Source organism: Scleropages formosus, chromosome 5 (genome assembly GCF_900964775.1).
Source record: "Scleropages formosus chromosome 5, fSclFor1.1, whole genome shotgun sequence".
Lineage (NCBI taxonomy): Eukaryota > Metazoa > Chordata > Actinopteri > Osteoglossiformes > Osteoglossidae > Scleropages > Scleropages formosus.
In genome coordinates this window covers 38133147-38157598 of record NC_041810.1, presented here as the reverse complement: position 1 = coordinate 38157598, position 24452 = coordinate 38133147, and the positions used below count along the sequence as shown (strand labels likewise).

The window sequence follows — 24452 nt, the reverse complement described above, 5'->3', positions numbered from 1 at the left end:
GTTGTAGACATTGTGTGTGTTGGAAGTCTAGTTATATCCTTGCCCCAACTGGTATTTTTAAAGAACCTTCTCTTGGAATATTCCTTTGTCTTCAGGGTGTAGTGATTCCTTGGAAATACAGTACACAACTAATCAAAGAAGTTTGCAGACACAGGTGTATTTATTCTGAAACCATGTGAAACACATCTACGCTGTACACAGGTGGCCTCCAATCAAGTAAATATGTGACTTGGAGAAGAGAGTTGGCTAGTGGAGAGGTAATTTAGATGTGTCAAAGCACACATTATGCATTCAGTCTCTTTAGTTTTTTTATTATTTTATTAATTGAGTAAAATACCTGGAGTATTATTTTTACTTTGACATTACGGAGTATGTATCTCGTGTTCTTGAGTGACAAAAAATTCGTATATACCGGTGCATGGCGTACTGCAGCAACTATTTTATTTTTATTATTATTATTATTATTTTTATGTCCAGGGTGAACACTTTTTATATGAATAAAAGACGGCTAAGGAAACGGTGTCTCCACCTGGTGGCTGCCCCCGGTTCTCTTAACGCTCTTGTCCGTGAGCTCGTCCGGAGGAACCTCGGGCTGGCAAGAGCCTGATCATGGCAACCAAGTGGGGAATTTGCACGGCGGGGAAGATCAGCAATGACTTCGCGGTGGCCCTGAAGAGCCTGCCGCCAGAGGAGCACGAGGTAGCCGGGCGCACTCTCATCTCGCAGCCTCGAGACGTCTCAGCACGCACTCAAGCTCCTTGCAGTTCACCGTTGCGTCGAGCTTATAGTTAAACTAAGCAACTAGTTTAGTTAACTAGTTATCCTTGGGTGCAACTGCAGTCCGTTGGCTCAGTAAATAAAGACATGTTTAAATGGCATTTTGACAAAACCTGTGGCTGTCAAACGCTCTGTTTGTAAACTATTTGAAAATGATTTGCATTTAAACGGCACGTTCACGATCTCTTGAATGGAGGTTAAACCTTTACACTTTGAAACCCTCGATTACATGCACAGTCATGTAATTCCGAAATAATACAATAAAGTAAAGAATCGTGTTACGGAGCTCACTTTGCTTTTCTAGGTTGGCTTTTGCTATCCCAGCATGCTTTGCGGTTACATGTTGCAGCTTGTCATGTGGCTGTTCTTTTTTACTGCTGTCGAGTTTTTTCTTAGTACTTAGTTCTTAGAATAGTATTCATTCGAAGTACTTGGGGTAGTTCAATAGCCTTTCGTTTTTTCCTGCAAATTTGAAGTGGCTCTTAAGACAGAATTGTTCTTCAGCGGCCTTGATGAAAAAATGGGTTCATGTGCTAGTGGGCTAATGAGTGTAGAAGAAGTTTGTCTCGGTACAGTGGAATTATTATTAGTATTATTTGTCAAGGTACACATTTTGTACCGAAACTTAATAAGAAGTAATAAAGTGTTTAAAAGACATCAAAACACAGCATCCAAAAAACAAGCACTTCATATACAACACAAACTAAACTATGCTATGGCTGTGTAGCAAAAAACATTGATCTCCACTCTTTCATTAAAATGATAGACATGGTAGATGAGTTTAATGTAGGCTTTTGGTGTTTGTGACTTTGATATTGGTGAATTATGTGATTTGTGTTGGTTTTTGGGGGGTGTGGTTGTAGCAGGCTGGACCAGTGCTTCATTGTTTGGTGGGTCTGGGGTTCAAGTCCTGCTTGGGGTGCACAGTGGCTCTGTGCTTCTTTCCTGTGTCTGCCTCCCCCAGCATGTAGGAGAAGGACCTGGCAACCCACCTCTGTTCCTCCCTTGCCTTGAGAACCACACAGGTGGTTGCTATGGGTCAGGTTTGACTCTGTGGCGGCAATTGTGTTTTCAGATGTGTTGTGAAGTTTTCGCATTAATGTCTATGAGTTAATGTGTTTGGTTTTGGATTTTTGGTGTGGAATGGACTTAACTGAGAGGTTTTTTTTTTTGTCCTTTGGGTTTCTAGAGGATCCTTCTATACTAATGATGGGAACTTCTGTTTGAGACTATTTGGTCTATTAACAAGATCTTTCTTTGACTTTAACATTGTGTTATTTTAACTTTTATTTGTTTCTGTGAAGGTTTACATTTGGTGTTTTTGGAATGCTGCGAGTTGGTGGCACTACCTGCTGCACCAACATGCTACCCTGATGTACAACATTTTTTCGTAATTAATGTTGTGTAAGGTGGTAGTATCATGGTGTGGCAGGTGATGCTGTTCAAGTTCAGATGTCACTCGGTCTGTGGCTTTGGCATGTTCTCCCCATGACAATCTAGGTTTCCTCCCACAGTCTGAACACACGTTTCAGGTGAACTGGTGACGCCAAATTGTCCGCTGCTTGTGTGTAGCTACACTGCAATAGATTGGTGTTCTCGGGGTGTAGTTCCCTTAGCTTACAGCCCAGTGCTCCTAGGAAATGCTCTGGATCACCACACCTTGGCCGAGTGGTTTAAGAGAGTGAATGAGTAATATTTTGTACAAGTGTCAGGTACATATTAAATTAAAGTGCATTTTTTACATCATTTTACACTGCAAGTTTTCTGTGCCCTCAGGTGGTAGCTGTGGCTGCTCGTAAGCTTGAAGATGCTCAAGAATTTGCTAAGAAATTCAACATCCCTCAGGCCTATGGGAGCTACGAAGAGTTGGCAAGAGACCCGCAGATCGGTGGGTCTCCTTGCCTGTTGTTACTCTTGGCTCGGTTCATTTGGGTAAATGACCCCTCTCTCTACCCCTGTATGCTGTTTATGTTCCTCTTTCTTGCCCTCCACCCTCTGTCCCCTTGGTATCCAGATGTGGTGTATGTAGGCTCTATCCACCCGTACCACCTTCCACTGGGGGAGATGTTTCTGAACTCCCGAAAAAATGTGCTGTGTGAGAAACCCCTTGCCATCAATGCCAGAGAAGTACAGTGCCTTACAGCTGCAGCCAAAAAGAACGACGTCTTCCTGATGGAGGTACTCAGTCCTCGTACATGCTGGGGACACATTCACTGGGTACAGGAGATGTTATGCTCTTCAGATACTGTTTCCTTGCCTTTTTCATAAGCCCTGGTAGTATATTGGTTAAAAAAATGGATTTTATTGACCTAGAGAATTGCAGAATTAATGTATCCAAAAGACATATGAATTAATGCATTTATTGTAGTAAGTTGCATAATGTTGAGAAAATGCAAGAAATGTATGACTGTGCTGTAAGCTTTTGGACTTCGTGGATTACAGACGTGTTGCTTAATGACGGAGATACATTCTGAGAAATGCGTCGTTAGGCGATTTCGTCATTGTGTGACCATCATACAGTGTACTTTGATATAGCCTCGATGCAGTCAAGAGAAGCGGTAAACACAAGATTTATGACGCTGCTGCCGGCATAAAACAGCATACTGTTTTACAGTAAACTTTTTTTTAATAAGTAGAATACACTAAAATGATGAAGTACAGTATAGCAAATACATAAACCAGTAATGGGTGTTTATTATCAAGTTATATGTACTGTACATAATTGTACATGCTACACCTTTTATATGACTGACAGTGCAGTAGGTTTGTTTACAGCAGCACCACCACAAACACGAGTAACACATTGTGCTACGACATTATGATGGCTACGGCATCACTAGTCGATAAGAATTTTTCAGCTCCATTATAATCTTATGGGACCACCGTCGTATATGCACTCAGTCGTTAAGCGATACATGACTGTATTAATGGATTCTTCCACTCTCGCAGGCTGTGTGGACGCGATTCTTCCCAGTGTCCTGGGAAGTGAGCCGACTGTTGACCCAGGGTGAAGTAGGCGAGGTCAAGATAGTCGAGAGTCGCTTTGGCTTCAACCTGAAGCATATTCCCCGATCGGTTGAGAAGGAGCTGTGTGGGGGAGCGCTCCTGGACCTCGGAATATACTGCCTGCAGTTTGTCCTCATGGTTTACCAAGCCGAGAGGCCCGAATCCCTCCAGGCCACAGGGGTCTGCCTGGACACAGGTAGCATGGTCTATAGCACGAGGGACTGTGTGAGGAGGGTACTTCAGAGTCAGGGCTGAACGATGAAGGTGCCCCACACACGTTATTTCCTCACCTCAACATGTGTATGTTTAATACATTCAGGCCCACCTGATGCAGAATAAGGTGAGGAACGCTGAGCTCAAAAGTATTATTTCCTTCAACTTGCTGATTCTTTTCTCCAAATAAACTTAGTGTTATGCTATTTAGGATTATTTACCCTTTTATACAGCTGGTTAATTTTCACTGGAGCAATTTAAGGTAAGTACCTTGCTTAAGGCTACTACAGCTGGCAATGGAAATCAAACCTGTGACCTTTGGGTCCAGAAGCAATAGCTCTAACTAGTAGGCTACCAGCTGTCCTTAATCTCAGACCTTCTTCAGATACAATTGTAATAGCTCTTCTTGCAATTATAACTCCTGCACTGCAATGCTGTAGTCCCTCATACCTTGGTAGCCTGTTGTTTCCTTAAAGCTGCATTGAAGCCCTTGGTTACGCTGTTAAAAATGAGGCGCTAGATATTTCAGTAAGTGAAAAACACTACAATACATTTACACAAAGGCTTAGTTTAGCATGCAGTAAAAATGTTGTAAATCCATGTCCAGTCCACAATACTACTTATGGCAGGTAAGCCTTTCTTTTTGCCTCTAACAGGTGTAATTTCATTGTAGCCTTTTGTTGTCAAGGCTACTCATAAAACATATTACTGTTTAAAGAGCATTTTGTCAAGGGTGGTTTTGTTCATATGCAGTAATGAAGAACAATTTTAGAAAGAGGAAGTTCATGGTAAATGGGTGGTACCTACTCTGTATTTCCTTCACAGCCAGATGTTTGTCCTGTATTTGTGATATTCTGAATCAAAAGCAGGAGGAAGACTCTAGTTGTTTTGTGTTACTGCTGTTGTGCCCAGGAGTGGACGAAACCATGATGATCACCCTGAAGTTCTCGAGGAACAGGTTGGCTGTGATCACCTGTAGCATTGCCATGGAGCTTCCTAATGACGCCTTGATCTTTGGTACAAAGGGGACCATAAAGGTAAACTGAAATTGACTTGATTGGCATTTCCACCACATTTCTCAATTCCACCTGTATCTCAGCCAAGTCAGAGAAGTGCGCGAGATCTTCTGTTACCACACAGCTGTTGCAGGGATCTCACAGGGGCTCACAGCTGTACAATGCATTTCCCCACTTCATCCATCCTGCTCCCTTGGCAGATTCCCTCCCATATGTGGTGTCCCACTTCACTGGTGGTAAATGGGAAGGAGGCGCACTACCCCCTGCCGGAGCCATGCCTCCCGTTAAACTTTGCCCATGGCACAGGCATGCGCTACGAGGCAGAAGAGGTCCGCCAATGCCTGCTTAAAGGTCTGTGCTGAAAATGACACATTTTCTGGTTTGGAAAGCACCATGTTAAATTTTCTTTTTTGTGAATCTGAGGTGAAAACCAGGGGTAGAACAGTCAGCTGACATAGCGGAAAGAAAAGAGTTCTGCTTTTTGTGTTGAGTCTCTAAAGCTAATTTCACAGCCTTTCCAAAATCAAAACATAAGCAATTTGTGTACTGGAAAGTACAAAGCTGGCTTGTAAGTACATGGCCTTATGGATATTTCAGGGAAACATGTCTACATTACTTCATTTAGCAGATGCTTTTCTCTAAAGCAACTTCTAATGAACACTAGTGTTATCAGCCCACACCTTACTCCTCTAACGTGAGTTACGCTGCTATATACACTACTTACAATGAGTTACTCATCCATACACCAATGAAACCTACTCTCTGTGTCACTCACACATTTGCACCTAAACAGCATGTCTTTGGACTGTGGGAGGAAACCAGAGTGCCCGGAGGAAACCCACACAGAACATACAAACTCCACACAGACTGAGCAGGGATTGAGCCTGCATCCTCTTTCACACCCAGGTGCTGTGAGAAAGCAGCGCTACTCTCTGTGCCACTGCACCACCCTGTACCTGAAGGTGGTAATTTGCGGCATTTTATGAAACCCTCCTGTGAACCTGGTGGTACTCGTTTCTGTGCTTCGAGCCACTGTTTGCTGTTGATAGACTTTTGATGGCATCAGAGCTTTTTAACTGTAAATCACAGGAATTTGTATTTTTTGCTTTTTAGCAAAAGTTAAATGTATGAGGAGAAAAATACTTTTTGTAAAGGTAAAAATAACGTCAGTAAGTTACTGGGTGATTTGTAAATCTTTTGATTGCTTTGCATCCACCGTGTCATGGCTTGTTTGCTGTTTTCCATCACCCTGTGCTGGTGGAATGTGCTCCATACAGCTGTCAGAATTGCACTCACTTCCTTGTCTCAGATTTTAAAAATATTTAACCTGTATACGGTCTCTATAAATTAATTTACATTTATAATTATATTTACAATTATAATGTTCATGCACCATAACTTTAAGATCATGCCCGGTTAAGTCTTTACGCAGCTACTCCTGTAATGTATGTAAATGTTTGTGTATCTCAAAAAAAAAAAAATAGTAGGAAGGTGATCAGAAATTATCAATATTCTGAGTTGTATACAGCTACTTGTGTGAACATTGGTGCATATGGTAGAAGGAAACAAACTAATCATGCGTCTGCAATTATATCTTTCTCCTAATGTAATGCACAAGTTGTATTTTCTATGAGATGTACGTCACTTTGGAGAAAAGCATGTGCTAAATGAATAAATGTAAATATAGCTGTATTTGAACTTTATAATTTTACAAGAACGGCAATACTTTATGTTGATACTCAGTATTGTTGATGTCAATGTAAATAGTTCATTATGTATGTAATTTTTTTCTTGCACATGGAGCACACGTCTTTTAGCAGACATACAGTATACCAGTGTGGGTTGAATCAGCATCAAAGCATATAATGTGTGAAGTTAAAAGGAACTCCCTTCCACAGGTCTTAGAGAAAGCAGTCGGATGCCTTTAGCAGATTCCTTCTTGCTGGCCGAGCTGATGGACGAGGCCAGGCGTCAGGTCGGCGTGGTGTACAGCCAGGATGCCATCTGAGCAGTGTGCCATCCATGCAGTGGCTCACCTACCTGGCATGCTGAGGCTCTGACCAATAAAGCAAGGGTATTTTCAATCAGTTTCTTGGTGTTGGCTTCACTGGCTCTGTCTGCAGTTCATAGGTGTAATTTTAAAAGCCATTAGGATCACATCAGCGAACACCATCCATACCGTATACATTTTTAGTAAAAATTAAGGGGCATCAAGTGAATTTCATGAGCTGCAGTTATATACAAAATATTTTGCCCCTAAACACAAATGTAATATATAAAGTATGTCAAGGCAGCAAAACAACAACCTTCAGCATGAAACTCATGGAACATATCCACATGATCTATTATGCTAACTGGTTTATGCACACTAGGTAGTGCTCTTGCCCTACAGTGCAGCATAGGTAAGTTGGCAAGATTGATATTAAATATTTCTTGGGCTACACTAAAGTAAGTGTTGGCACGAATGAAACAACTGGAAAAAAATGTTGTTTGGATGCCATCTTTGTATCAAGACTCTTACAAATAAGGTAGGATCTGCGCTCATAGACTGAAGCTACCTTAATTTTGCAGGCAAGACTGTAGGTGACCAATGTGAAAAGCGAAGCTCAGCACAAGGGCACAGAGCACGAACACATTTGTCCATCACTGGCACGTGGCTGAAGGTAGAGCCATCACTGTAGTGAAGAAAAAACTAGGAGATTCTTCATGCGTTTAGATAAAATTTAAAAATTCCACAGAACTACTGTACATAATAACCAATTATTCCATTATAAATATGTAGAGTTCTATACCAAGAAAAAACAACTTACTCCAAACTGAAATCATGAAATTCTACATAATTCCTCATTTCTACACAACCATTCAATAAATGAATGAATTATATGGTCAGTTGCTAATATATTTTTTTACACCACAATGAAAATATTAACAAAGTGAAGACCCTCTAAGTAACCTTCATCAAATAGCAGATGCCCCTCTTGGCCTGAAGAGTAAATATTTATTATTCAGAGGTATAAAACACCAATTGTTTGTAAAGTCCCTTTGTGAAAAAAATAAATGCATCAGAAGTATAAAATAATTAAAAACAGAATTAATACATGCAATTCAATAAAATGTGCGATCATAAAATGTTAGTCTTCTGGCTGTGCTGATCCTTCCATTCAAAGTGGAAGGTATTCTTTATAATAATCTTGATTCTCCCATCCTAACCTGAAACCCCACTCATTAGGCTCCACAGGCTACCCAAAATAAAATGAAACCCTGAAACTGCATGCACCTACGCCAGTGTATGCAAAACCGCACAACAAGCAGCAATTTAGAGCTGCGGTTCAGATATTTTGACCAATTTATAACTTCCACCCTCAGATAAGTGTTAGTAACATCTGGTACAGATGAGGGGAAAATCCCTAAATGCCGTGAGTAACAAAATCATACCCAATGAGGCATCAGAGCAGGAGCCATAGAACTGAAGCTCTGCACCATGCACAACAAGTGCTAGGACAGAGAAGTGAAATTAATTTTGTTGCATACTCATGAAATGTGCATGTCAGATGAAAAGATGAATATGAGGCCATAGTACAGACTGCTAGCTTTTATTTCTAATGCAGTATTTTATGTTTAGACCCCTTCCCCCTACTTTCAACACTTATGGACACAGCAGGACTACCTGGACATTGTGCGGACACATCTTCCCAGCCCTTTAAACACCTCTGCATTAGCTGTCACTTGAAAAAGGGGCAGCTGGTAGTATAATGGTTAGAGCTGCTGCCTTCTGTTCCACAAGTTGCACATTTTAATCTCATCTCCAACTATAGCACCCTTGAGCAAGGTACGTACCCTACATTGCCCTGGTAAAATTACCCAGATGTATAAATGGGTAAGCAGTCATACATTGCTTTGAAGATAAGCATCAGTTGAATGAGTAAATGTGTGTAGCTGTTAATGTATAAAACAGTCCCAGTTCAAATAAATGAATGCTGTTTTATGCTGCTCCAGTAGTCTAAAATCAGTATGTTATGAGCCAGGGAACCTGGATTAAGCAAATGTAATGGCTGTGTCATGGTAAAGTGTAAACAATGTACAGTATGTGCTGCAAGTACAGATAAGTACATTGGAATAAAAGGGAAACTGGGACATGAGACATATGACAGGTCACCTCACCTTTATATCCATTACCATTTTTTGGATTTACCCAGAATTTTGAGTTAAGGTCCTTGCAATGTGAAGGACCTGACTTAAATGGATGCCAGATAGATATTACAGTTGTTTCATTCACCTTGGATGGATAAATGTTGGTATCACATGACTCAGCACCTCCAACATTGTTCAAGGGCTATTTATATTGTACATGCTTCCCCTAGTTCCCGTACAAGAGTGTTTTTACTCAGACTGCACTGGTCACTTTGCTATGAGAGAACAGAATTATTTGTCGCAAAACACAAGATTAAGCCCTTTTTAGGTAGGTGGCACATTTCTTAACCTCAGTGAAAAGTGTCACTCTGCCCTCGTTCAATTTTGTAATAGCAGAAGGTTAATTCATTACCATTAAAACAGACTATACTACCACTTGCTCCTCATTTGCATCATGAGGAATGTTTATTCTGTGCATATTGTATAGGATGACGTGTAAGCAGCGTATGGAGATGTGCGACAGTCTAGACAACCGATACCACTACCCACTCATGGCTTAATAAAAAAAAAAAAAAGCCCATCACTTTTGCCTAATTACTGCCTATGAGGAACTATTATCCCCAAATAGATTTTCCTTTTAATTCTTGCTTTTGAACTTTTAATACTGGCCTTACTGACATATGGCAAGGTGACAAATACACCTCAAGCCTGACCCAACTCCACTGCTGGTTAAACAGTAGCTTAGCACACCAAGAATATGTACTAAACATCCATATAGCATATTTGAACTGATTTCCTTTATCTTTATGACCTCTCCTAAACAGGAAAACTGCCTGATCATTTAGCAGCCAAGTGAAATAAATACATGTTTCTTTTTTCCCCCCCATTTGGGGGGAAGGAAACCAAACCACACATCAGGTGCTGATCTCTTTAATTCATAGAACTCCAGTCAAACAGGATAACTCCATACATGGGACTTACACCATCACCCTTAGCAGTGACTTAGACACCTACCACAAAGTGGCAAGTAGCAAGACAGGACAGGCAGATACTAATCTAGCTGGCAGACAGGAACAAAAGCAGGCTCTGAAAAAAGGCAGATACAGGAGGAAGTGGGTTTTTATGTGCAGCAGACCTGTTTAAAACCCATCTGTGTGAAATGCGTGGTGCTGATCTCACTTTATTTCAGGTGTTGCACTCCACAAAGCAGTCTGTCCCATCATTTAAGACAAACTGGCTAAGCAGTAGCAGCAACTCCAATAAAAACTCATACAAAAAGGGCTTTAGCTGTAGAACCCAAAATACCTGAATACTCAATGGAGGAAACCCACATAAATATAAGTAACACCAGCTCCTCTGCATTGCAACTTGCCAAAAAATGTAACCTATATGTGAGTACAAAACCTCTGTATGATACATCAAGGAAAGCATACTGCTCAGGACTACAAGTTAGTTCAGAGGCAAAGCCCTGTAACGCTCCATCAGAAGGGAAGACAGCGGGTGAAAGGGAGCAGTTTGCTTGGGTGTATAAAGGTTCCCTCTTAAAATCCCTGTTAACTTCTTCACACAGAGCAACAGGCCATTATCCAGGCAGCAAGGCCTGGTGTCCATTCAGCAGAAGAGGGCTTTCCTCAACTGACATCTGGAAACATGTACAAGTGCCCTGTAGACTGGCACAGCTGGAGAACACACCTATGTGAGAACAGTGGAGTGTGAGCTGGTATGCAGTGTGTAAAACCACCACTGAAACCATTTTGAAGAGGCCAGAGCACTAAGTTTTGCTTTTTTTTTTTCCTCTTTTAATTGCCTAAATAGTTGAGGTGAACATCAGCCACAATGGTGGTATGGACAACAACTAAGGGAAAGGGCACAGGTGATAGCAGGGGTGGGGGGGGTGTCCTCAGGTATTTTAGGGCACAAGGACAACACGCATGGTGTTGGTGTAGCCAGAACCCGGGCGCCAGCCAGTCAGGACGATGACTACATCACCCGTCTTGAAGAAACCCCTGGCTTTACCTGAAAGACAAGATGAGCCAGGGAAGAAGGAGAGGAAGAAAAACACAACCTTAAGAATATGCAGTCTACTGTAGGCCCACAGACAATGGAATGAAGATTTTAAATTGGAAATTAGTTCAGATACTTGGATGGTGGGCATTTCTACTACACCTTCTGTTTGACATATTTGGCCAATCTACAGAAAGCCCTACAGTGACAGTTTGGCCTGGCTTACCCATGTCCATGGCAAAGCTGACACGCAGATCTACATCCTCTGCCCACACTTCGTGGGCAGGCTTGCTGTAGAGCACAGGGAAGATGCCACGGTACAGGTGGGCCTGTCGGGCAGTCTGCCCATTACGGGTCACAGCAATAATGGGAGCTCGGGGCCTGTACCTGGAGATTAGGTGGGCAGATCTAGGAACAGAAAGAAAGGGAGGTATTTATGCTGCCCAGACAACAGTGAACAGAATTAGTTCTGTCATCCAGAAAGACAAGTCTAGTGACAAGTGTGTGTCTCTACAAAATTCTAATTTAACTGCATTTACAGGGTGTGCATCTGCATACACAGTTGGTCTCACACACACCAGATCTGCAGGATCACACCAACGCTGACCATGTGTGCACGGACAGCTGGAAGGGTTTAAAATAGCCTGGGAAATGTCACGGGTCAGAATGGAAAAGGTCAGAAGATAAGTGACTTTCACAAATATCCTCAGTATTTACTTCATTACACTCATTTCAGACATCTTAGCTTTCAAGTGTTGTGGCCACTAAAAACCTTGTTCCTTCATGTAATACAGTACAATAACAAAAAGTCACCATTTAAAGAGCTCAGAAGAAAGTCCTTAGGTTTCAGGAACCAGCTAGACCTTCTGAAAAAAATGTTTGTACAGGAATCTCACTCACTCTGAAAACACTAGTTTAGGAATAAACTGTAGAACCAGTGTTCTTTTGAGATGTTTAACATACTTAAACTAATTTTTCCTCTTCTTTTGACTCAAAAGCCCTCACTCAGTTCTAAGACTGAAGGATGGGCCCTCCAGTGTCCCTGATCCTCACCCCCTGGGAGACATGGCAGCCCTCCTCCAGCAGCTGCGCCCTGGCCTTGCTCCAGGCTTACCTGCCGCTCTTGGTGAGCACAATGAAGGCACTGGCACAGCACTTGAAAGAAGCCTCCACAGCACCCACAGCAGTAGCCTCGGTGGGGTCACGGGTGAGGTGGGACAAGCGCTGCAGCTCCTCAAACAGCTGTCTGTGGAACATGGCAGCCTCCGCCTCGCGTGCAATCTGACAGCACGCATGTACACGTGCAGGGCAACAGAGTGCCATCCAGGGGAAGGACGGGTATGCGGTTATAGTCATGTCACTACCGCGCACACAACAGCCGTGGAAGGATGGCAAATGTTTACTGAGCTGTCCCCCCCTGTAGTCTACCATGTGACCTGAGTCGGGAAAATATCTTACTGTGCCTGTTTTATGTTATTCAATCTCTGAATTATGTCTATTTTGTAATAAGTGCTGACTAGTGGGGGGGTTAAGCATAATCATTTGCCAAATAATTACCTTCCAGCTGTGTTCCTGCCTTTCCCTAACTGAACCTACACTGCACACAGACACGCACTGCTGCACGCAAAACTATTACTTGTCCCCAGGGATGTCCAGCATCACTGCAGCCTTTCATCACACTTCCACCATGTTCCTTCCAATTCATGAATGGCCTCAGCCAAAGTGAGGAGTAAGCAAAGAGGAAAGGCTGAGTCATGTGAGCACCCCAACCCCCGCTCTGACCGCATACCTTCCAGACCCAGTGAGTACAATGAAGGCCGAAGCCAAAATCTTAAAGGACGCCTCGACTGCGCCGATGGCGATAGCCTCGGCTGGGTCAGTGGAGTGTGGCGTGGCACGACGCAGGTCCTCGAACACCTGCCGGTGGAACATGGCAGCTTCGGCCTCGCGAGCAATCTACCGTGCAGGTGAAGTCAAGATGCAGCAGAGACGCAGGCAGAAAGACAGAAAGGAGAGGAAGGAAAGCAAGGAACATTTAGTGGAGTGCAGTTAGTCAAAAAAACTAAATTACATTCAATTTGTGACAAGAAAACCAGCCCACATCCATCAGAATGCAATAAAATCAAACAAATCATTAAAAAAACCCAGATTTTCAGGAGCCCCACATCACCAAGTTATCATTCCATGTCTGAATAGCAGCCCAAACTTCCAGTTTCCAAAGTGATTTAGTACAGTTGAGAAAGCTGGCAGGTTACTGTTAGATACGAAACATTAAGGGAGGAAGTGAACAATTGAGGAACATGAATGAAAGATTGAAAAACTATTACAGCTGAAGCAACACAGGAAGGCCACACTGACACAGAACATAGCAGGTTAGAACAGCAGTACTGCATAAAAGTGGCAACAGGGCACCGTGGGAAAGCACTGCTCAAAAAGGGACTGGTATAAGCCAAGGGTTAGTTCCACAGGCAGGGTATGCAGGGGTGGCTGCAACACCCAGACCGTGCACGCGTTTGATACGTCGCTCAAGGGACATGGCAGCATCCATTCAAAGGCGAGCTTCAGAGGAACAGCAAAGGGACAGCGAGGTGTGAAAGATGGTCTGGGAGGCAGAAGGTACAGCTTCTGAAAATACTGATGGAATCTATCAAGAGTTTTCCTGCTCTGGAGATGACAACCTAGTTGCTTACGTACAGATACAACAGTGTTAGTAACATACACAACTGCTAACTAACTAACTTGTCCCTGAAGTAAAACAGTGTGGAAATCCAAGTTTACAACATGAAAAAGTCACTTAAGCTGGTTCCTGACCCAAGTACCAGCAGACCAGGAAGTGTCATTGCCAGTATTGCTGCTCTTCTCAAAGTATAAAATGGTAGGAACAAAATGGGGTAGAGGGGGACTAAACAGTGGAATTGTACCTTGTGCTGGGTGCGTACAGCTTCCAGGGGATAGTCGCCCTTGGCAGTCTCTCCACTCAGCATGATACAATCAGCACCATCCAGCACGGCATTAGCCACATCGCTCCCCTCAGCGCGAGTGGGCCGTGGTTTCTTGATCATGCTCTCAAGCATCTGTGGAACAATGTGTCTTGTGAAAGCAGTCACGCCAGTTACACTTCAAGGCATAAGGCTTGAGGTGCTTGAAAAAGTTGTAGAATTATGAAAAAGACCAAAGTGATTCTGAATTCTGCTAACCTGCGTAGCACAGATGATGGGCTTGCCAGCTCTATTACAGCGACCAATCATCATTTTCTGGGCCAGGAAAACTTTCTCAGTAGGGATTTCAATACCCAAGTCTCCTCGGGCTACCATGATACCATCACTGGCCTCCATAATCTCATCGAACCTGCAACAATAAGACAAACACTGTTTCAATGAAACTCAAGTCACTTGATCAGCATCCACTTCAATGAGCTTTCCAAATGGTCTTAAATACACCAGTGCCTGGGGCAATGAAAAATCTGGTCAAATATGCAGAAACATATGTAGCTGCCAGCACACACAATTTTCATTTCTTGTCTACATAAACATAACAAGCCCTGCCACCTTTTACATTAAAATAAAGTCAAACATACCTGCGCACACCCTCATGGTTTTCCAGCTTGCTAATGATCTTGATGTTCTTGCCCTTCTCGCCTAATACTTCACGGACGGCGTGCACGTCTGCAGCTTTGCGAATGAAAGAGGCAAACACCATGTCCACTCCCTGCTCCACACCAAACTGCAGGTCCTTGATGTCCTTCTCAGACACAGCAGGCAGGTCAACAGCAGCACCAGGCAGGTTGACACCCTTCTTACTGCCCAGCATGCCACCATTCTCAATTTCACAATCCAGGTAATTGGACCCTATGGAGGACAGATACAAAATGCATTGCTGATGTCAAAAATGGAATGAAATACAGCAGAATTTACTCATACAGAACAGAGCTCAGTTCTTACCAATCGCTTTAACCTGAAGAGAGATTAGGCCATCATCAATATAGACGTTGCTTCCAACTTCCACCACCTTGGTGATATTTTTGTAGTCCAGCCACAGGATTTTATCATCGCACTTCTCCAAGTAGGCATCATCCAGCGTGAGTTTGATGTGGTTGCCCTTCTTCAGCTCAACTTCAGCAGTCCCACTCTAAGAGGGTCAGAAAGCCAGGATAAGCTAGAGGTAGAGATCCTAAAACAATGAACTTCAATATTGTTAGGAGGAAGTATTTGGGTGAAGAGCACACGAGCACTCACGCCCTTAATGAGTCCAGTCCTGATCTCTGGGCCCTTGGTGTCCAGGGCAATGCCTATAGGCCTGTACTGGATACTGCCAGGCTCAAAGCTCTCCGCAGCCTCACGCACATTCTTGATGGTCTCAGCATGGTACTACAGAGGGATGGATAGAAGTCAGCCTTCACAGTCAACTGTGACAATCAAGCAAAAAACCTTTTCTTCAGGCAGAAGATGTTCAGTTCCTTCAACAGGCAACCAGGCTGGACAATGCTGGAAGGAATGGCAGTCAAGACTAAGAAAGATTTTGAACCAGGAGGGATGCAGAACTGCACAGACTGTTTCCCAAGGTTTTCAACCAAGCTGTGAATGCTTAACACCTACTCAACAGCTTGAGAGACATTCATCAGAAAGGTAAAGGAAACCAAAATTACAGGTAATTCTTTAAGATCAAGGGCACACATTCACCCATGATTTCCTGTCAGGGCCAAACCTGCTCCTGTACCTTCTAGGAAAATACAGAATCTTGACATAATGCAGGCCTAAGATTACTTACACCTAGCAGCAACCTCTATTAAAAGGATATTCTTCAGGGTAGAGAATTAAAATCCACCTCCCCATATTTATTTCAATTTGTTGCAATATAGAGAATTGAGAAGGAAAGTCTGCACTAAAACAGTGCATTCTTACAAAACAAAGACATCACTCAGTGTCTCTGGTAACGGAAATTGGACATGTTGAATAATGGCAATTGGAGAGTAGGATTTGAATGCAGCTCAGGGTGTGTAGAGGTTGTATGTTCTCATGATTGCACCCTGAGAAACATGCAGAAGAAAGCACTGCCAAACCACTTCCATGGCAAGGGAGGGAATGAAAAGCACGCCAGAGATCGTGATGATTCCACTTTGACTTAATGGCACTTCCATCTATCCATAAGGTTGCTGTAATCAGAGATAGTGACACCACTGTTCAGAGACAGCAGTGGTTTACAGGAGACAACCAGTTCTCTGTGGCTGAGCTGAATTTAGTTTTCCCTAAAGAGGTATCATTACAGAAGACTATAAATAAACCACCTGCCAGTTTCTTGGCCTGCAACAGCACAGAACATGGAGCAAAGACATCTGGGTAGGCAGCACAAATCCTATTGAAGCAGCTGAACATGGAAGTAAATGTAGCAAGTGTCCCTCTTGCTGCACTCACACTACCTGACTTCTCCAATGTTGTATAGACAGATAAATTGAATTATGATTCTAAGTCTTATCTGGCCAAGTATGGATACACATACAAGGAATTTGGCTTTGGTTCCCAGTGGCTCATAGTGTAGACTATACATGTCTGCCAAGAAATTAGAAGAGAGGGTCTAGATATGACACACAAAATCTGTACAAATGTGGTATCAGGAGTGACAACCAAAGGGCAGGAAGAACAGGTTTCTGGCACTGAAATGCTCTACTATTTATAGCTACACCAACCATGCTAGAGAGACTGGATTCCTCCTGTCCTTCTGAAAGCTTGTGGACAACTCTTGAGCTCTGAAAAGATTAGCATGTGCTCTTGCCTGAATAAGGAACACACATGTGAATTACCTGGTCTTTCGGAAACATGCACACTATAGTTTGTGTATTATAAAAGTGCTATGGAACTTGGGAACAAGTCACTGCCAAGGATAACAAAGGACAGTAAAGCAAAAACTATACAGATGAGAACTTCTGAAAGGGACTCATCCAAAATATCAAAAGCTATGGAGGACCACAATGTAGAATACAGACCAATGAAGGACCACCATAAGTGAGTCCTGACTTTTAAAGGTCAAAGTTCACTGTTAAAAGGAAAGTCATTTGTAGGAGGTCCCCCCCCCTCCTGGATTCCTAAAAGTGTTCATGCAGTGGTGACCCTATAACATAAAGGGCAGCAAGGACAAGACAGATAGAGTTACAAATACTGACATTTTAATGTCATAGATGAGACCCCAAAGATGCCAAAGTAACAGTTCAAAGATGATGAGAAGAAGGTCACTGAAGACTAGTCAGAGCTCAAGACCCACCTCATGAGAGCCATGAGAGAAGTTCATACGAGCAATGTTCATGCCAGACTTGATCATTTCCTTCAGCGTTTCAAGAGAGCGGGAGGCAGGGCCTGTGTAGGGATCAGAGCGGGAAGTTAGATTCAAATAGAATTCCGGCCAGTACATAAAAGCCAGTCAGTGACACATTTGGTCATCACAATTGAGGAAGAACCAAAATGTGTTTAAAAACATGGAAATCAAAAAAATGGATAAGGGGGTATAGCAATGCTTAAGACATATGTTGGAGTTCTTGCAAAATAATTCCATTATTGCAACTTTAGCAAATATGAAATAGTCAACACTAATGTACCTTAACAGTGGTGATTAAGTGGCCAGTCAACAATAGGACAGGAAATTGAGTAAACACAATGTGCAGAATTGCTAAACACAAAATGTCATGAGGTTTTGGTTGCGAAGGACTGATTAGCAAGAGAACATTCCAACTGACCGATGGTGCAAATGATGCCGGTATTGCGGGCAGTGGTGGGCTCAGAGTCAATGTCCAGCAAGCACAGGTGCTCCAGAAAGGTGTCTGCCATGGCAGCATTGAGCTGCTGGGTCTGAATGAAGGCAGAGCCCATGTCTTGGCTCTTTGACTGGGGCATGGTGGAAATAAAGTCAGGTGGAAAGGTCCTACAGAGAGAGGAGAACTGGTCAGCTCAAGAAATCAGAAAGATACACCTATTATGGAGCATCTACAGGGTGCAGAGTCAAGTTTCACTCTGCAAAGAGGTCCTTTCATTTATACACACAACCAATTTTGTTAAAGCAATTAAAGTACATTATATACTTGTAAGCAATGCATACAGCAGTGTAATGTCAGCTGAATGATCCACATAAAATCATAAGTTTTCACCAGGTCACATGAGTAAAACAAGAATCTTTCAGAGCTCTACACTCAGTTGAGACTTGAAGCTATCAAGAGTTTCCTGCTGTGTTATGTATATTCCATATATACAGCATGTCAATATTTAAAACCTTGTCCAGCTATACAAAATAGCTCACCATTTTCCTTCTAACCTCTACGTATGAGAGTTAGATAATTGAGTTGCTTAGAATTCCTTTACCGTGTCCTTTTCAGAGTATAATTTCTCTAAGATCAGTTAACTATTGCACAACATCCAAATGGGAAACATGAAGTGGCAGGGGAACAAGAGGAACAGTGAGATGCAATACCACAAAAAGAAACAAGACCATAAAATACTGAAAGCTGGTATTGGAACTTTGAAAATGAACTCTAGAAACTGATTTTTAAAAGATCAAAGGTGTAAAATAATGACTAAGTTGATCTTTAGGTTTATATCCTCTTTTTTTGCCTGTAATAGAGTAATACAGGTTAACAATGCCTGTGTGTATTTAAGACTTGTTTACAGTGCTCTTTGTAATAAGTGCAATTTGACAGAACTCCATTTTTCAAAAAAGTCCTTTGTAGTAGCAACAGTAAAGCTCTACTTGTTTAAGGTAGATTTTATTGCTTTTTGCAGCTCTACTCATAATCCCTTTCTCTTGATAAAACTATTACACTACATTGCCCTCAGTTGTATATTAGATGAATCAGGCTACTGCATTAGATAATCTTTTCAAAAAAGTGAAATTTTACATGTAATCAATTTATAATTGTTAGCTACTGGAAGCAAGCAAACAGTACATCACAATTTGAACAGTGAAAATTTAAGGTTCCCAAGCTATAATAAAACAGATTACCCTCAAAGGAATGTGCTCTAAGGCACTTGTGTTCTTTTTTTTTGACCGCTTAGAAAAATCACTTAAGGGGCAGACTTAAGGAAGCAACCCAACATCTTCTGTGCAACTGGACCCTGGTTTGAAAGAACCAAACATGAAGGAGGAGACACCCAGTACCCTTCAGGAAAACATGAAGCCAGAAAATAAACAATTCTACACACTCTGCACTGGCATGCAGAAAACTCCAAACCAGATTTTAAAACCAAACTCAGTTCTTATTTGGATCTTCTTGTTCACAAGGATACATATGTACCAACTAGTCTGTGCAGACATGCCAGTGTTCTCCCCACACTGCCATTACCAGTCTTGCTACACTCCCTGGGCACAGGTCAGAGTCACTTCCTGCTTCCACTCATCACCTTATGTGACTTGTACACTCACCCCAGGGCAATACTTTGTCTGTACATGGCCCTCCATGTCACACTGCTGTTTCAGCACTTTATGAACTTATAAATAAAAACTGGTGTGGATAATTCTTTGCTGTCAATATGACTTCTTTAAAATGAAGCTGTTTCTACGGAAACCCTAGATGAGCTCCTGTGGTGGCAGTAACTGCCTGTAGGCTAAAGTGAACAAATTGGAATTCACCCACTTCAAGCAAATCTCTGGAGAACCTGAAGACATCGCTGATTTCTGCCATTCCTCTTCTCCTAAAACACAGACTCATTGAACACGTGCCTGTGCCTTGGAAACCACTACAATACAGACTGAGACCAAAGCACCATCAGGGCCTTGGGCTACAAGGCCTTTCAAGATATGAGTATGCATCCAAACAACACCAAGAGCAAGACTTACATTGACCTGTGTTTCACAGTGGCAGGCAGCTGGAGAAAATATTTTTAAATAGCACAATTTCATTTGTTAACCTCAGCATTAATTTTCAGGTTATGGGAACAAAATGTAGGATAGTACTTTAATTCCTGCAGGAAAAATTTCATACACAGGATCCAAATAAATGGCAAAATAATGAGCAAATAAAATCAATTGTTAATCATAGGGTAATTACTGTTACATGCTACTTATATAGTGCTACTCCTTTTATAAAGGTGGCTAACCAAAGTCTGCAATTCCACTTGAGAAATTTAACAGTGGCCCATATGATCACTCAAGGGAATTATGAACAAACTGAACATGTTCCCAGAACTTATATACTATACATTATCATGCCTGCAAAATATAACCTTTTGACTTCCATGTTTACAATTTCTTGGTGCATTATTTCTGCCTCTATGCTGCTACAACCTCATGGCATTGAGAAGTCATTAAAATTTAAAATAGAAATTCATACTTTTATACAGGAATCTACCAATTGGTGGTGCTACATTTGCAATGCTGCAAACTATGAGCCGAGATCCCAGATAAAGAAGAGGAATACGGCACATGCAAGGCTGAAATCAGAAAATCTATCTGAACATGTCACTGGGCATGGGTGAATATGAATTTGATCCAAGCCTGAGGCTTCTTTCAGTGGAAATGTGCCTTATCATAAGGCTTATGTATTCTGAAATTTGTGTACCTGAAAGTTAAAAACAAAAAGCCTCATGCAACTTTACACATACATGATCTACTGCAATTACAGTAGAGTGGATAACTGGCTCTGTGGAAGCTGAACAGGTTCAGTTTGGGCACATTTTCTTACCAGTTAGGCTCACACCACCATTAGAACATATGGATGTGTTACCATGCAGCCAGAAATTCACATAACAAAGACCACAGAGATGAATTATAGAGATACATACAAGCTGTGCCGCCATCAGCAACCTAGGATACCAGCTGACCCACGAACAAGCTAATAAGCTGAGCTGACTCAGGTGAAATAGAGCTCAAGGTCATGTGTGCCAGCCACTAATCAATAATCTATATCAAGGTGACTAAGCCCACCCCATTTTTAATTTTTTTGGAGTAGTCACCATCATGGTTAAGGCCACAAATGTCCTTTGTGCAAGTCAATGCCTGCTGCAAACAAAAGTCCAAAATGCAAAGACAAGTGCTGGTCTATATTAAATCCTTGAAGGTCTATTAATCCTGCAAATCCTATTCAGCAGCACTACCATTTCTAGCAAGACGCACGTCTGTTTTACGCTTACTGACACGAAAAGGACATTAACCTTATCAGGCGAGACATGTAGACCAGATCCTGTTACAGTATGACCTTCACAGAGACAATACAAGAGGAGGTCACAATCTGCTGCATGAAAGACTCAACCTTGACATCTTTCAGTCTTGCTTTGTCACTTACCTCGCAAGGCCTATTCGGACCCATAGTGCACGAGAGCACTTGTCCACAAGGAACTGCCAAAATAGCCCCAGAGTGTTGGCTGTCACCAGGCAGGGAGTAACAGTAACCAGCGTTGGCTTGCTGCAACCGATCAAGACGCATGGCTCATACTGTAAGCCTACTGAGAGGGTGGCCAAGGGCTCAGGAGTAAATCCTATTGCCTTTATTGTATATGGGAATCACAAATGAAACACGAACCGACCTCTGAGATCCCAGCTGCACATGCTAGCAAGGGGACATATATTACTCTACACAATACCATTACATGCCAGGACTCAGGCAGAAGTAGCAGGGTTTCAGTACGAGCAACAGACTGACTCAAGAAGTGCCTTTTTCAGACTTGGGATAGAACACTAGCATCTCTAGGGACAGCTGCAACATGGGGGGAGCTTCACTACCACAACTGTGACACAAAGGCTGAATGGGTAGAGACTGTCACAGCTACTTACCTGAATCCCATTTCCCCTACAATTCATTTTTACTACCCTGAAATGTTATCTGGCAGTTAATATTAGTCAAATAGGTACAGCCCTAGCTACACAGACAAACTGAGTATGACTTTTGCACGGAGTGACTAAGAAGTGCTCACTGAGGTGAAGAATGAATAGGGATTCCACCCAGAGGCCTCAGTTTCCATTCAAATGGAACTTACTGACTCACAAAGTCATGCATGTTACACAATTAAATGTGCACTCTTCTGATGCATTTGAGAAAACCCAACTCTTCCTGTGCAAGGATGTTACAATATTTAAACATTTTCAAATTAAAACCACAGGTACTTTGCAATGAAAGCACAGCACTGAGCAGTCTAGCTCGTCTACGAACATACAGCAGGTCAGTCGCTCAAAAAAAAAAAAAAAAAAAAAAAAAAAAAAAAAAAAAAAAAAAAAAAAAAAAAAAAAAACAGGGCCTTCCCCCTCTCCACCGCTACCTGACGGGAATCCAACTCCGCCTACACGGTAGGGATCTGAGCCAGAAGAATTAGTGACATAACCACAGCTCAGCTTCCTGGGTTTCCTGACCACATGTGTGGGCTTACTAAAATCTCAAAAAAGAAAAAAACAAATCAGACTACAGGGTGCAAGTTCCACTTTTATGCAGTGGGGGAAAAACCCTTGAAGTTCAGTTGAACTGAAACTTAAAAAAAAAAAAAAAAAATAGATGAAAATGAATAAACTCATTTAATTTCCCCCTTGCTACAACCCCCATGTAGGCAGCCATTTTGGTAACTTGGTGAGGGGGAGGACATTTTAAGCATCAATTTAAGTTCTTTAAAAGTTGTCTACAGTGAAATAAGTATGAAGAATCTAATTTGGCTTTCTATTTCCTTTCCATTAGGCCCTTCCCTCTGCATTAGATACAGAAAAAGCCATTTGCTCTGGAGCAAGGAGACCACCCTTAGCTAGTGTTGAAGATGACTTCAACCTGTGAGGAAATGGCTGAGAAAGAATGGAACCTGCATGAGCACAGACAGGATCCAAGACGTCATTCTAAAGCGCCAAAAAGACACTGGAAACGCAGAACATAAAACTGCCTGGAAGTTAGAGCTGTAATGCACAGTCAACAGTATGTGAGATAAGCAGCACTACACATTTTCTTTCATCAAAAGAATTTTTGGGAGGAAGAAAAGCATCGGAATGAAGATGTATGGTGCTGTGAATACAAAGAGCACATCTTCCCTTTAAAGAGAGTGCACTGCAAAAAGCAGAAACTTGCAGAACTGCAGAGATCAGGCATCTTCCTCCCCATTGAACCAGAAGGTCTCGACCTGAACTTGGGCCGATGCAGCAGCAGTCACGTTTGCACCTCTGCGTCACATTTTCCCATATTACGAAGCACAAGCAGTTATGACCAATAGGTCTGCGACGGCAAACCAGCTGCCACGCCCTCCGGAAACGCTACACACGCGCCCTTCGTCGTCCTTACGTCTCTACGTAATCACGTCCAAGATACTTGGAACAGTACACCCGTCTGTCCAAACTAAGGCACGATTTTCATTGATAGGTTACCTAGTGAGGGCGTAGTGAACGTTTTACTCCTAATTTATGACAGGAGGCAGCTAATGTGTCAATATTTTCCACTTACATCATCATGCAGTACTGTCTGTAGCTGCCGAGAAAAGTGCACACAGTTAAAAAAAAAAAAAAAAAAAAAATTACAAATAAAAAATACGTCGTTGCTTCACGCACGTATTTATTTTCGCCATTTAAATTAGCTACTTAAGAACATTTTCAAATCAAAGCAATTTTAGTAAATAATCGACAAGGAAAGCCGGCGGCTCGCGAGGTCGGCACGCGGCAAGTCACTGACAATGAATATGAACACAACTAGAAACGTAAGACATGCAGAAAATTCCTGAGCAGGCGGACAGAAAACAAGTTATAATAAGTCATAATGCCAGATATTAAGCAGCATAATCACAAAATCGCTAGATAACCAGTTTAAGCACAAATTACTACCACTGCCCTTTAGGCCTATTAGTAACAAGTAATGTCACTGCAAGGTTTTTGCTCCGATACCACTGAAGAGGCGCTACTAAACAGCACTTTCACCCACCTTACTCCTACGACGAACAAACTCAAGGACTGATGCACGACCACCCGCTCAAGGTGATCCCTCTAACTTACTGGTACTACTTTTTCACTCTCACCCTGACGCATTTCTCCGAGAAGAAAACAAATAGGGCGCTTATCTGTGCAGAGATTCATCACTCTTCGATGATATTTTTTTAAAAATATTGAACAGTTATGTATATATCTCTTTTACTGTCCTTTAGTGCTCAATATAATGACATTTCCTGAAAGAAATAAAACGGATATGTGAAAAATAGCGGAAGATTATACTGCAGAAGAATGGTGTTCTGCGGTCTCCATATTGACCAATTGGAAGGCTTGTTTGCACAGCCTAGCATGAGGCCGGCGTGTGACGGAAGGATGCGGTGGTTTTATTGCAATAGTGGAGCAAAGTAAGGGAAACTGTTTCTGCTAGAGTTCAAGGCACACGCACAT

General features: G+C 42.2%; 2 protein-coding genes across 6 annotated transcripts; one reads left to right on the top strand and one right to left on the bottom strand.

The window, feature by feature from the left end:
• Positions 1–541: 541 nt before the first annotated feature.
• LOC108930140 (trans-1,2-dihydrobenzene-1,2-diol dehydrogenase-like) lies at positions 542–7081 on the top strand. The gene is made up of 7 exons (XM_018745230.2): positions 542–699; positions 2554–2665; positions 2792–2955; positions 3727–3979; positions 4909–5033; positions 5213–5363; positions 6911–7081. Exons 1-7 carry the CDS (start codon positions 610–612, stop codon positions 7018–7020), a joined length of 1005 nt encoding a protein of 334 aa, XP_018600746.2. The 5' UTR covers positions 542–609; the 3' UTR covers positions 7021–7081.
• A 2976-nt stretch (positions 7082–10057) lies between these two features.
• pkma (pyruvate kinase M1/2a) lies at positions 10058–24094 on the bottom strand. 5 transcript variants are annotated; one of them, XM_018745248.2, is made up of 11 exons: positions 24001–24094; positions 17872–18056; positions 17403–17494; positions 15383–15514; positions 15089–15275; positions 14725–14995; positions 14345–14495; positions 14069–14221; positions 12262–12428; positions 11374–11555; positions 10058–11159 (listed from the first exon to the last, which is right to left on the bottom strand). In XM_018745248.2, the coding sequence occupies exons 2-11, from the start codon at positions 18026–18028 to the stop codon at positions 11053–11055; spliced, it is 1599 nt and encodes a 532-aa protein (XP_018600764.1). In that variant the 5' UTR covers positions 18029–18056; positions 24001–24094; the 3' UTR covers positions 10058–11052. The 5 variants fall into 5 exon arrangements, with proteins under 5 accessions (XP_018600764.1, XP_018600765.1, XP_018600763.1 ...); XM_018745249.2 differs by lacking the exon at positions 24001–24094 and adding an exon at positions 21406–21493; XM_018745247.2 differs by lacking the exon at positions 24001–24094 and adding an exon at positions 21275–21306.
• Positions 24095–24452: the final 358 nt, after the last annotated feature.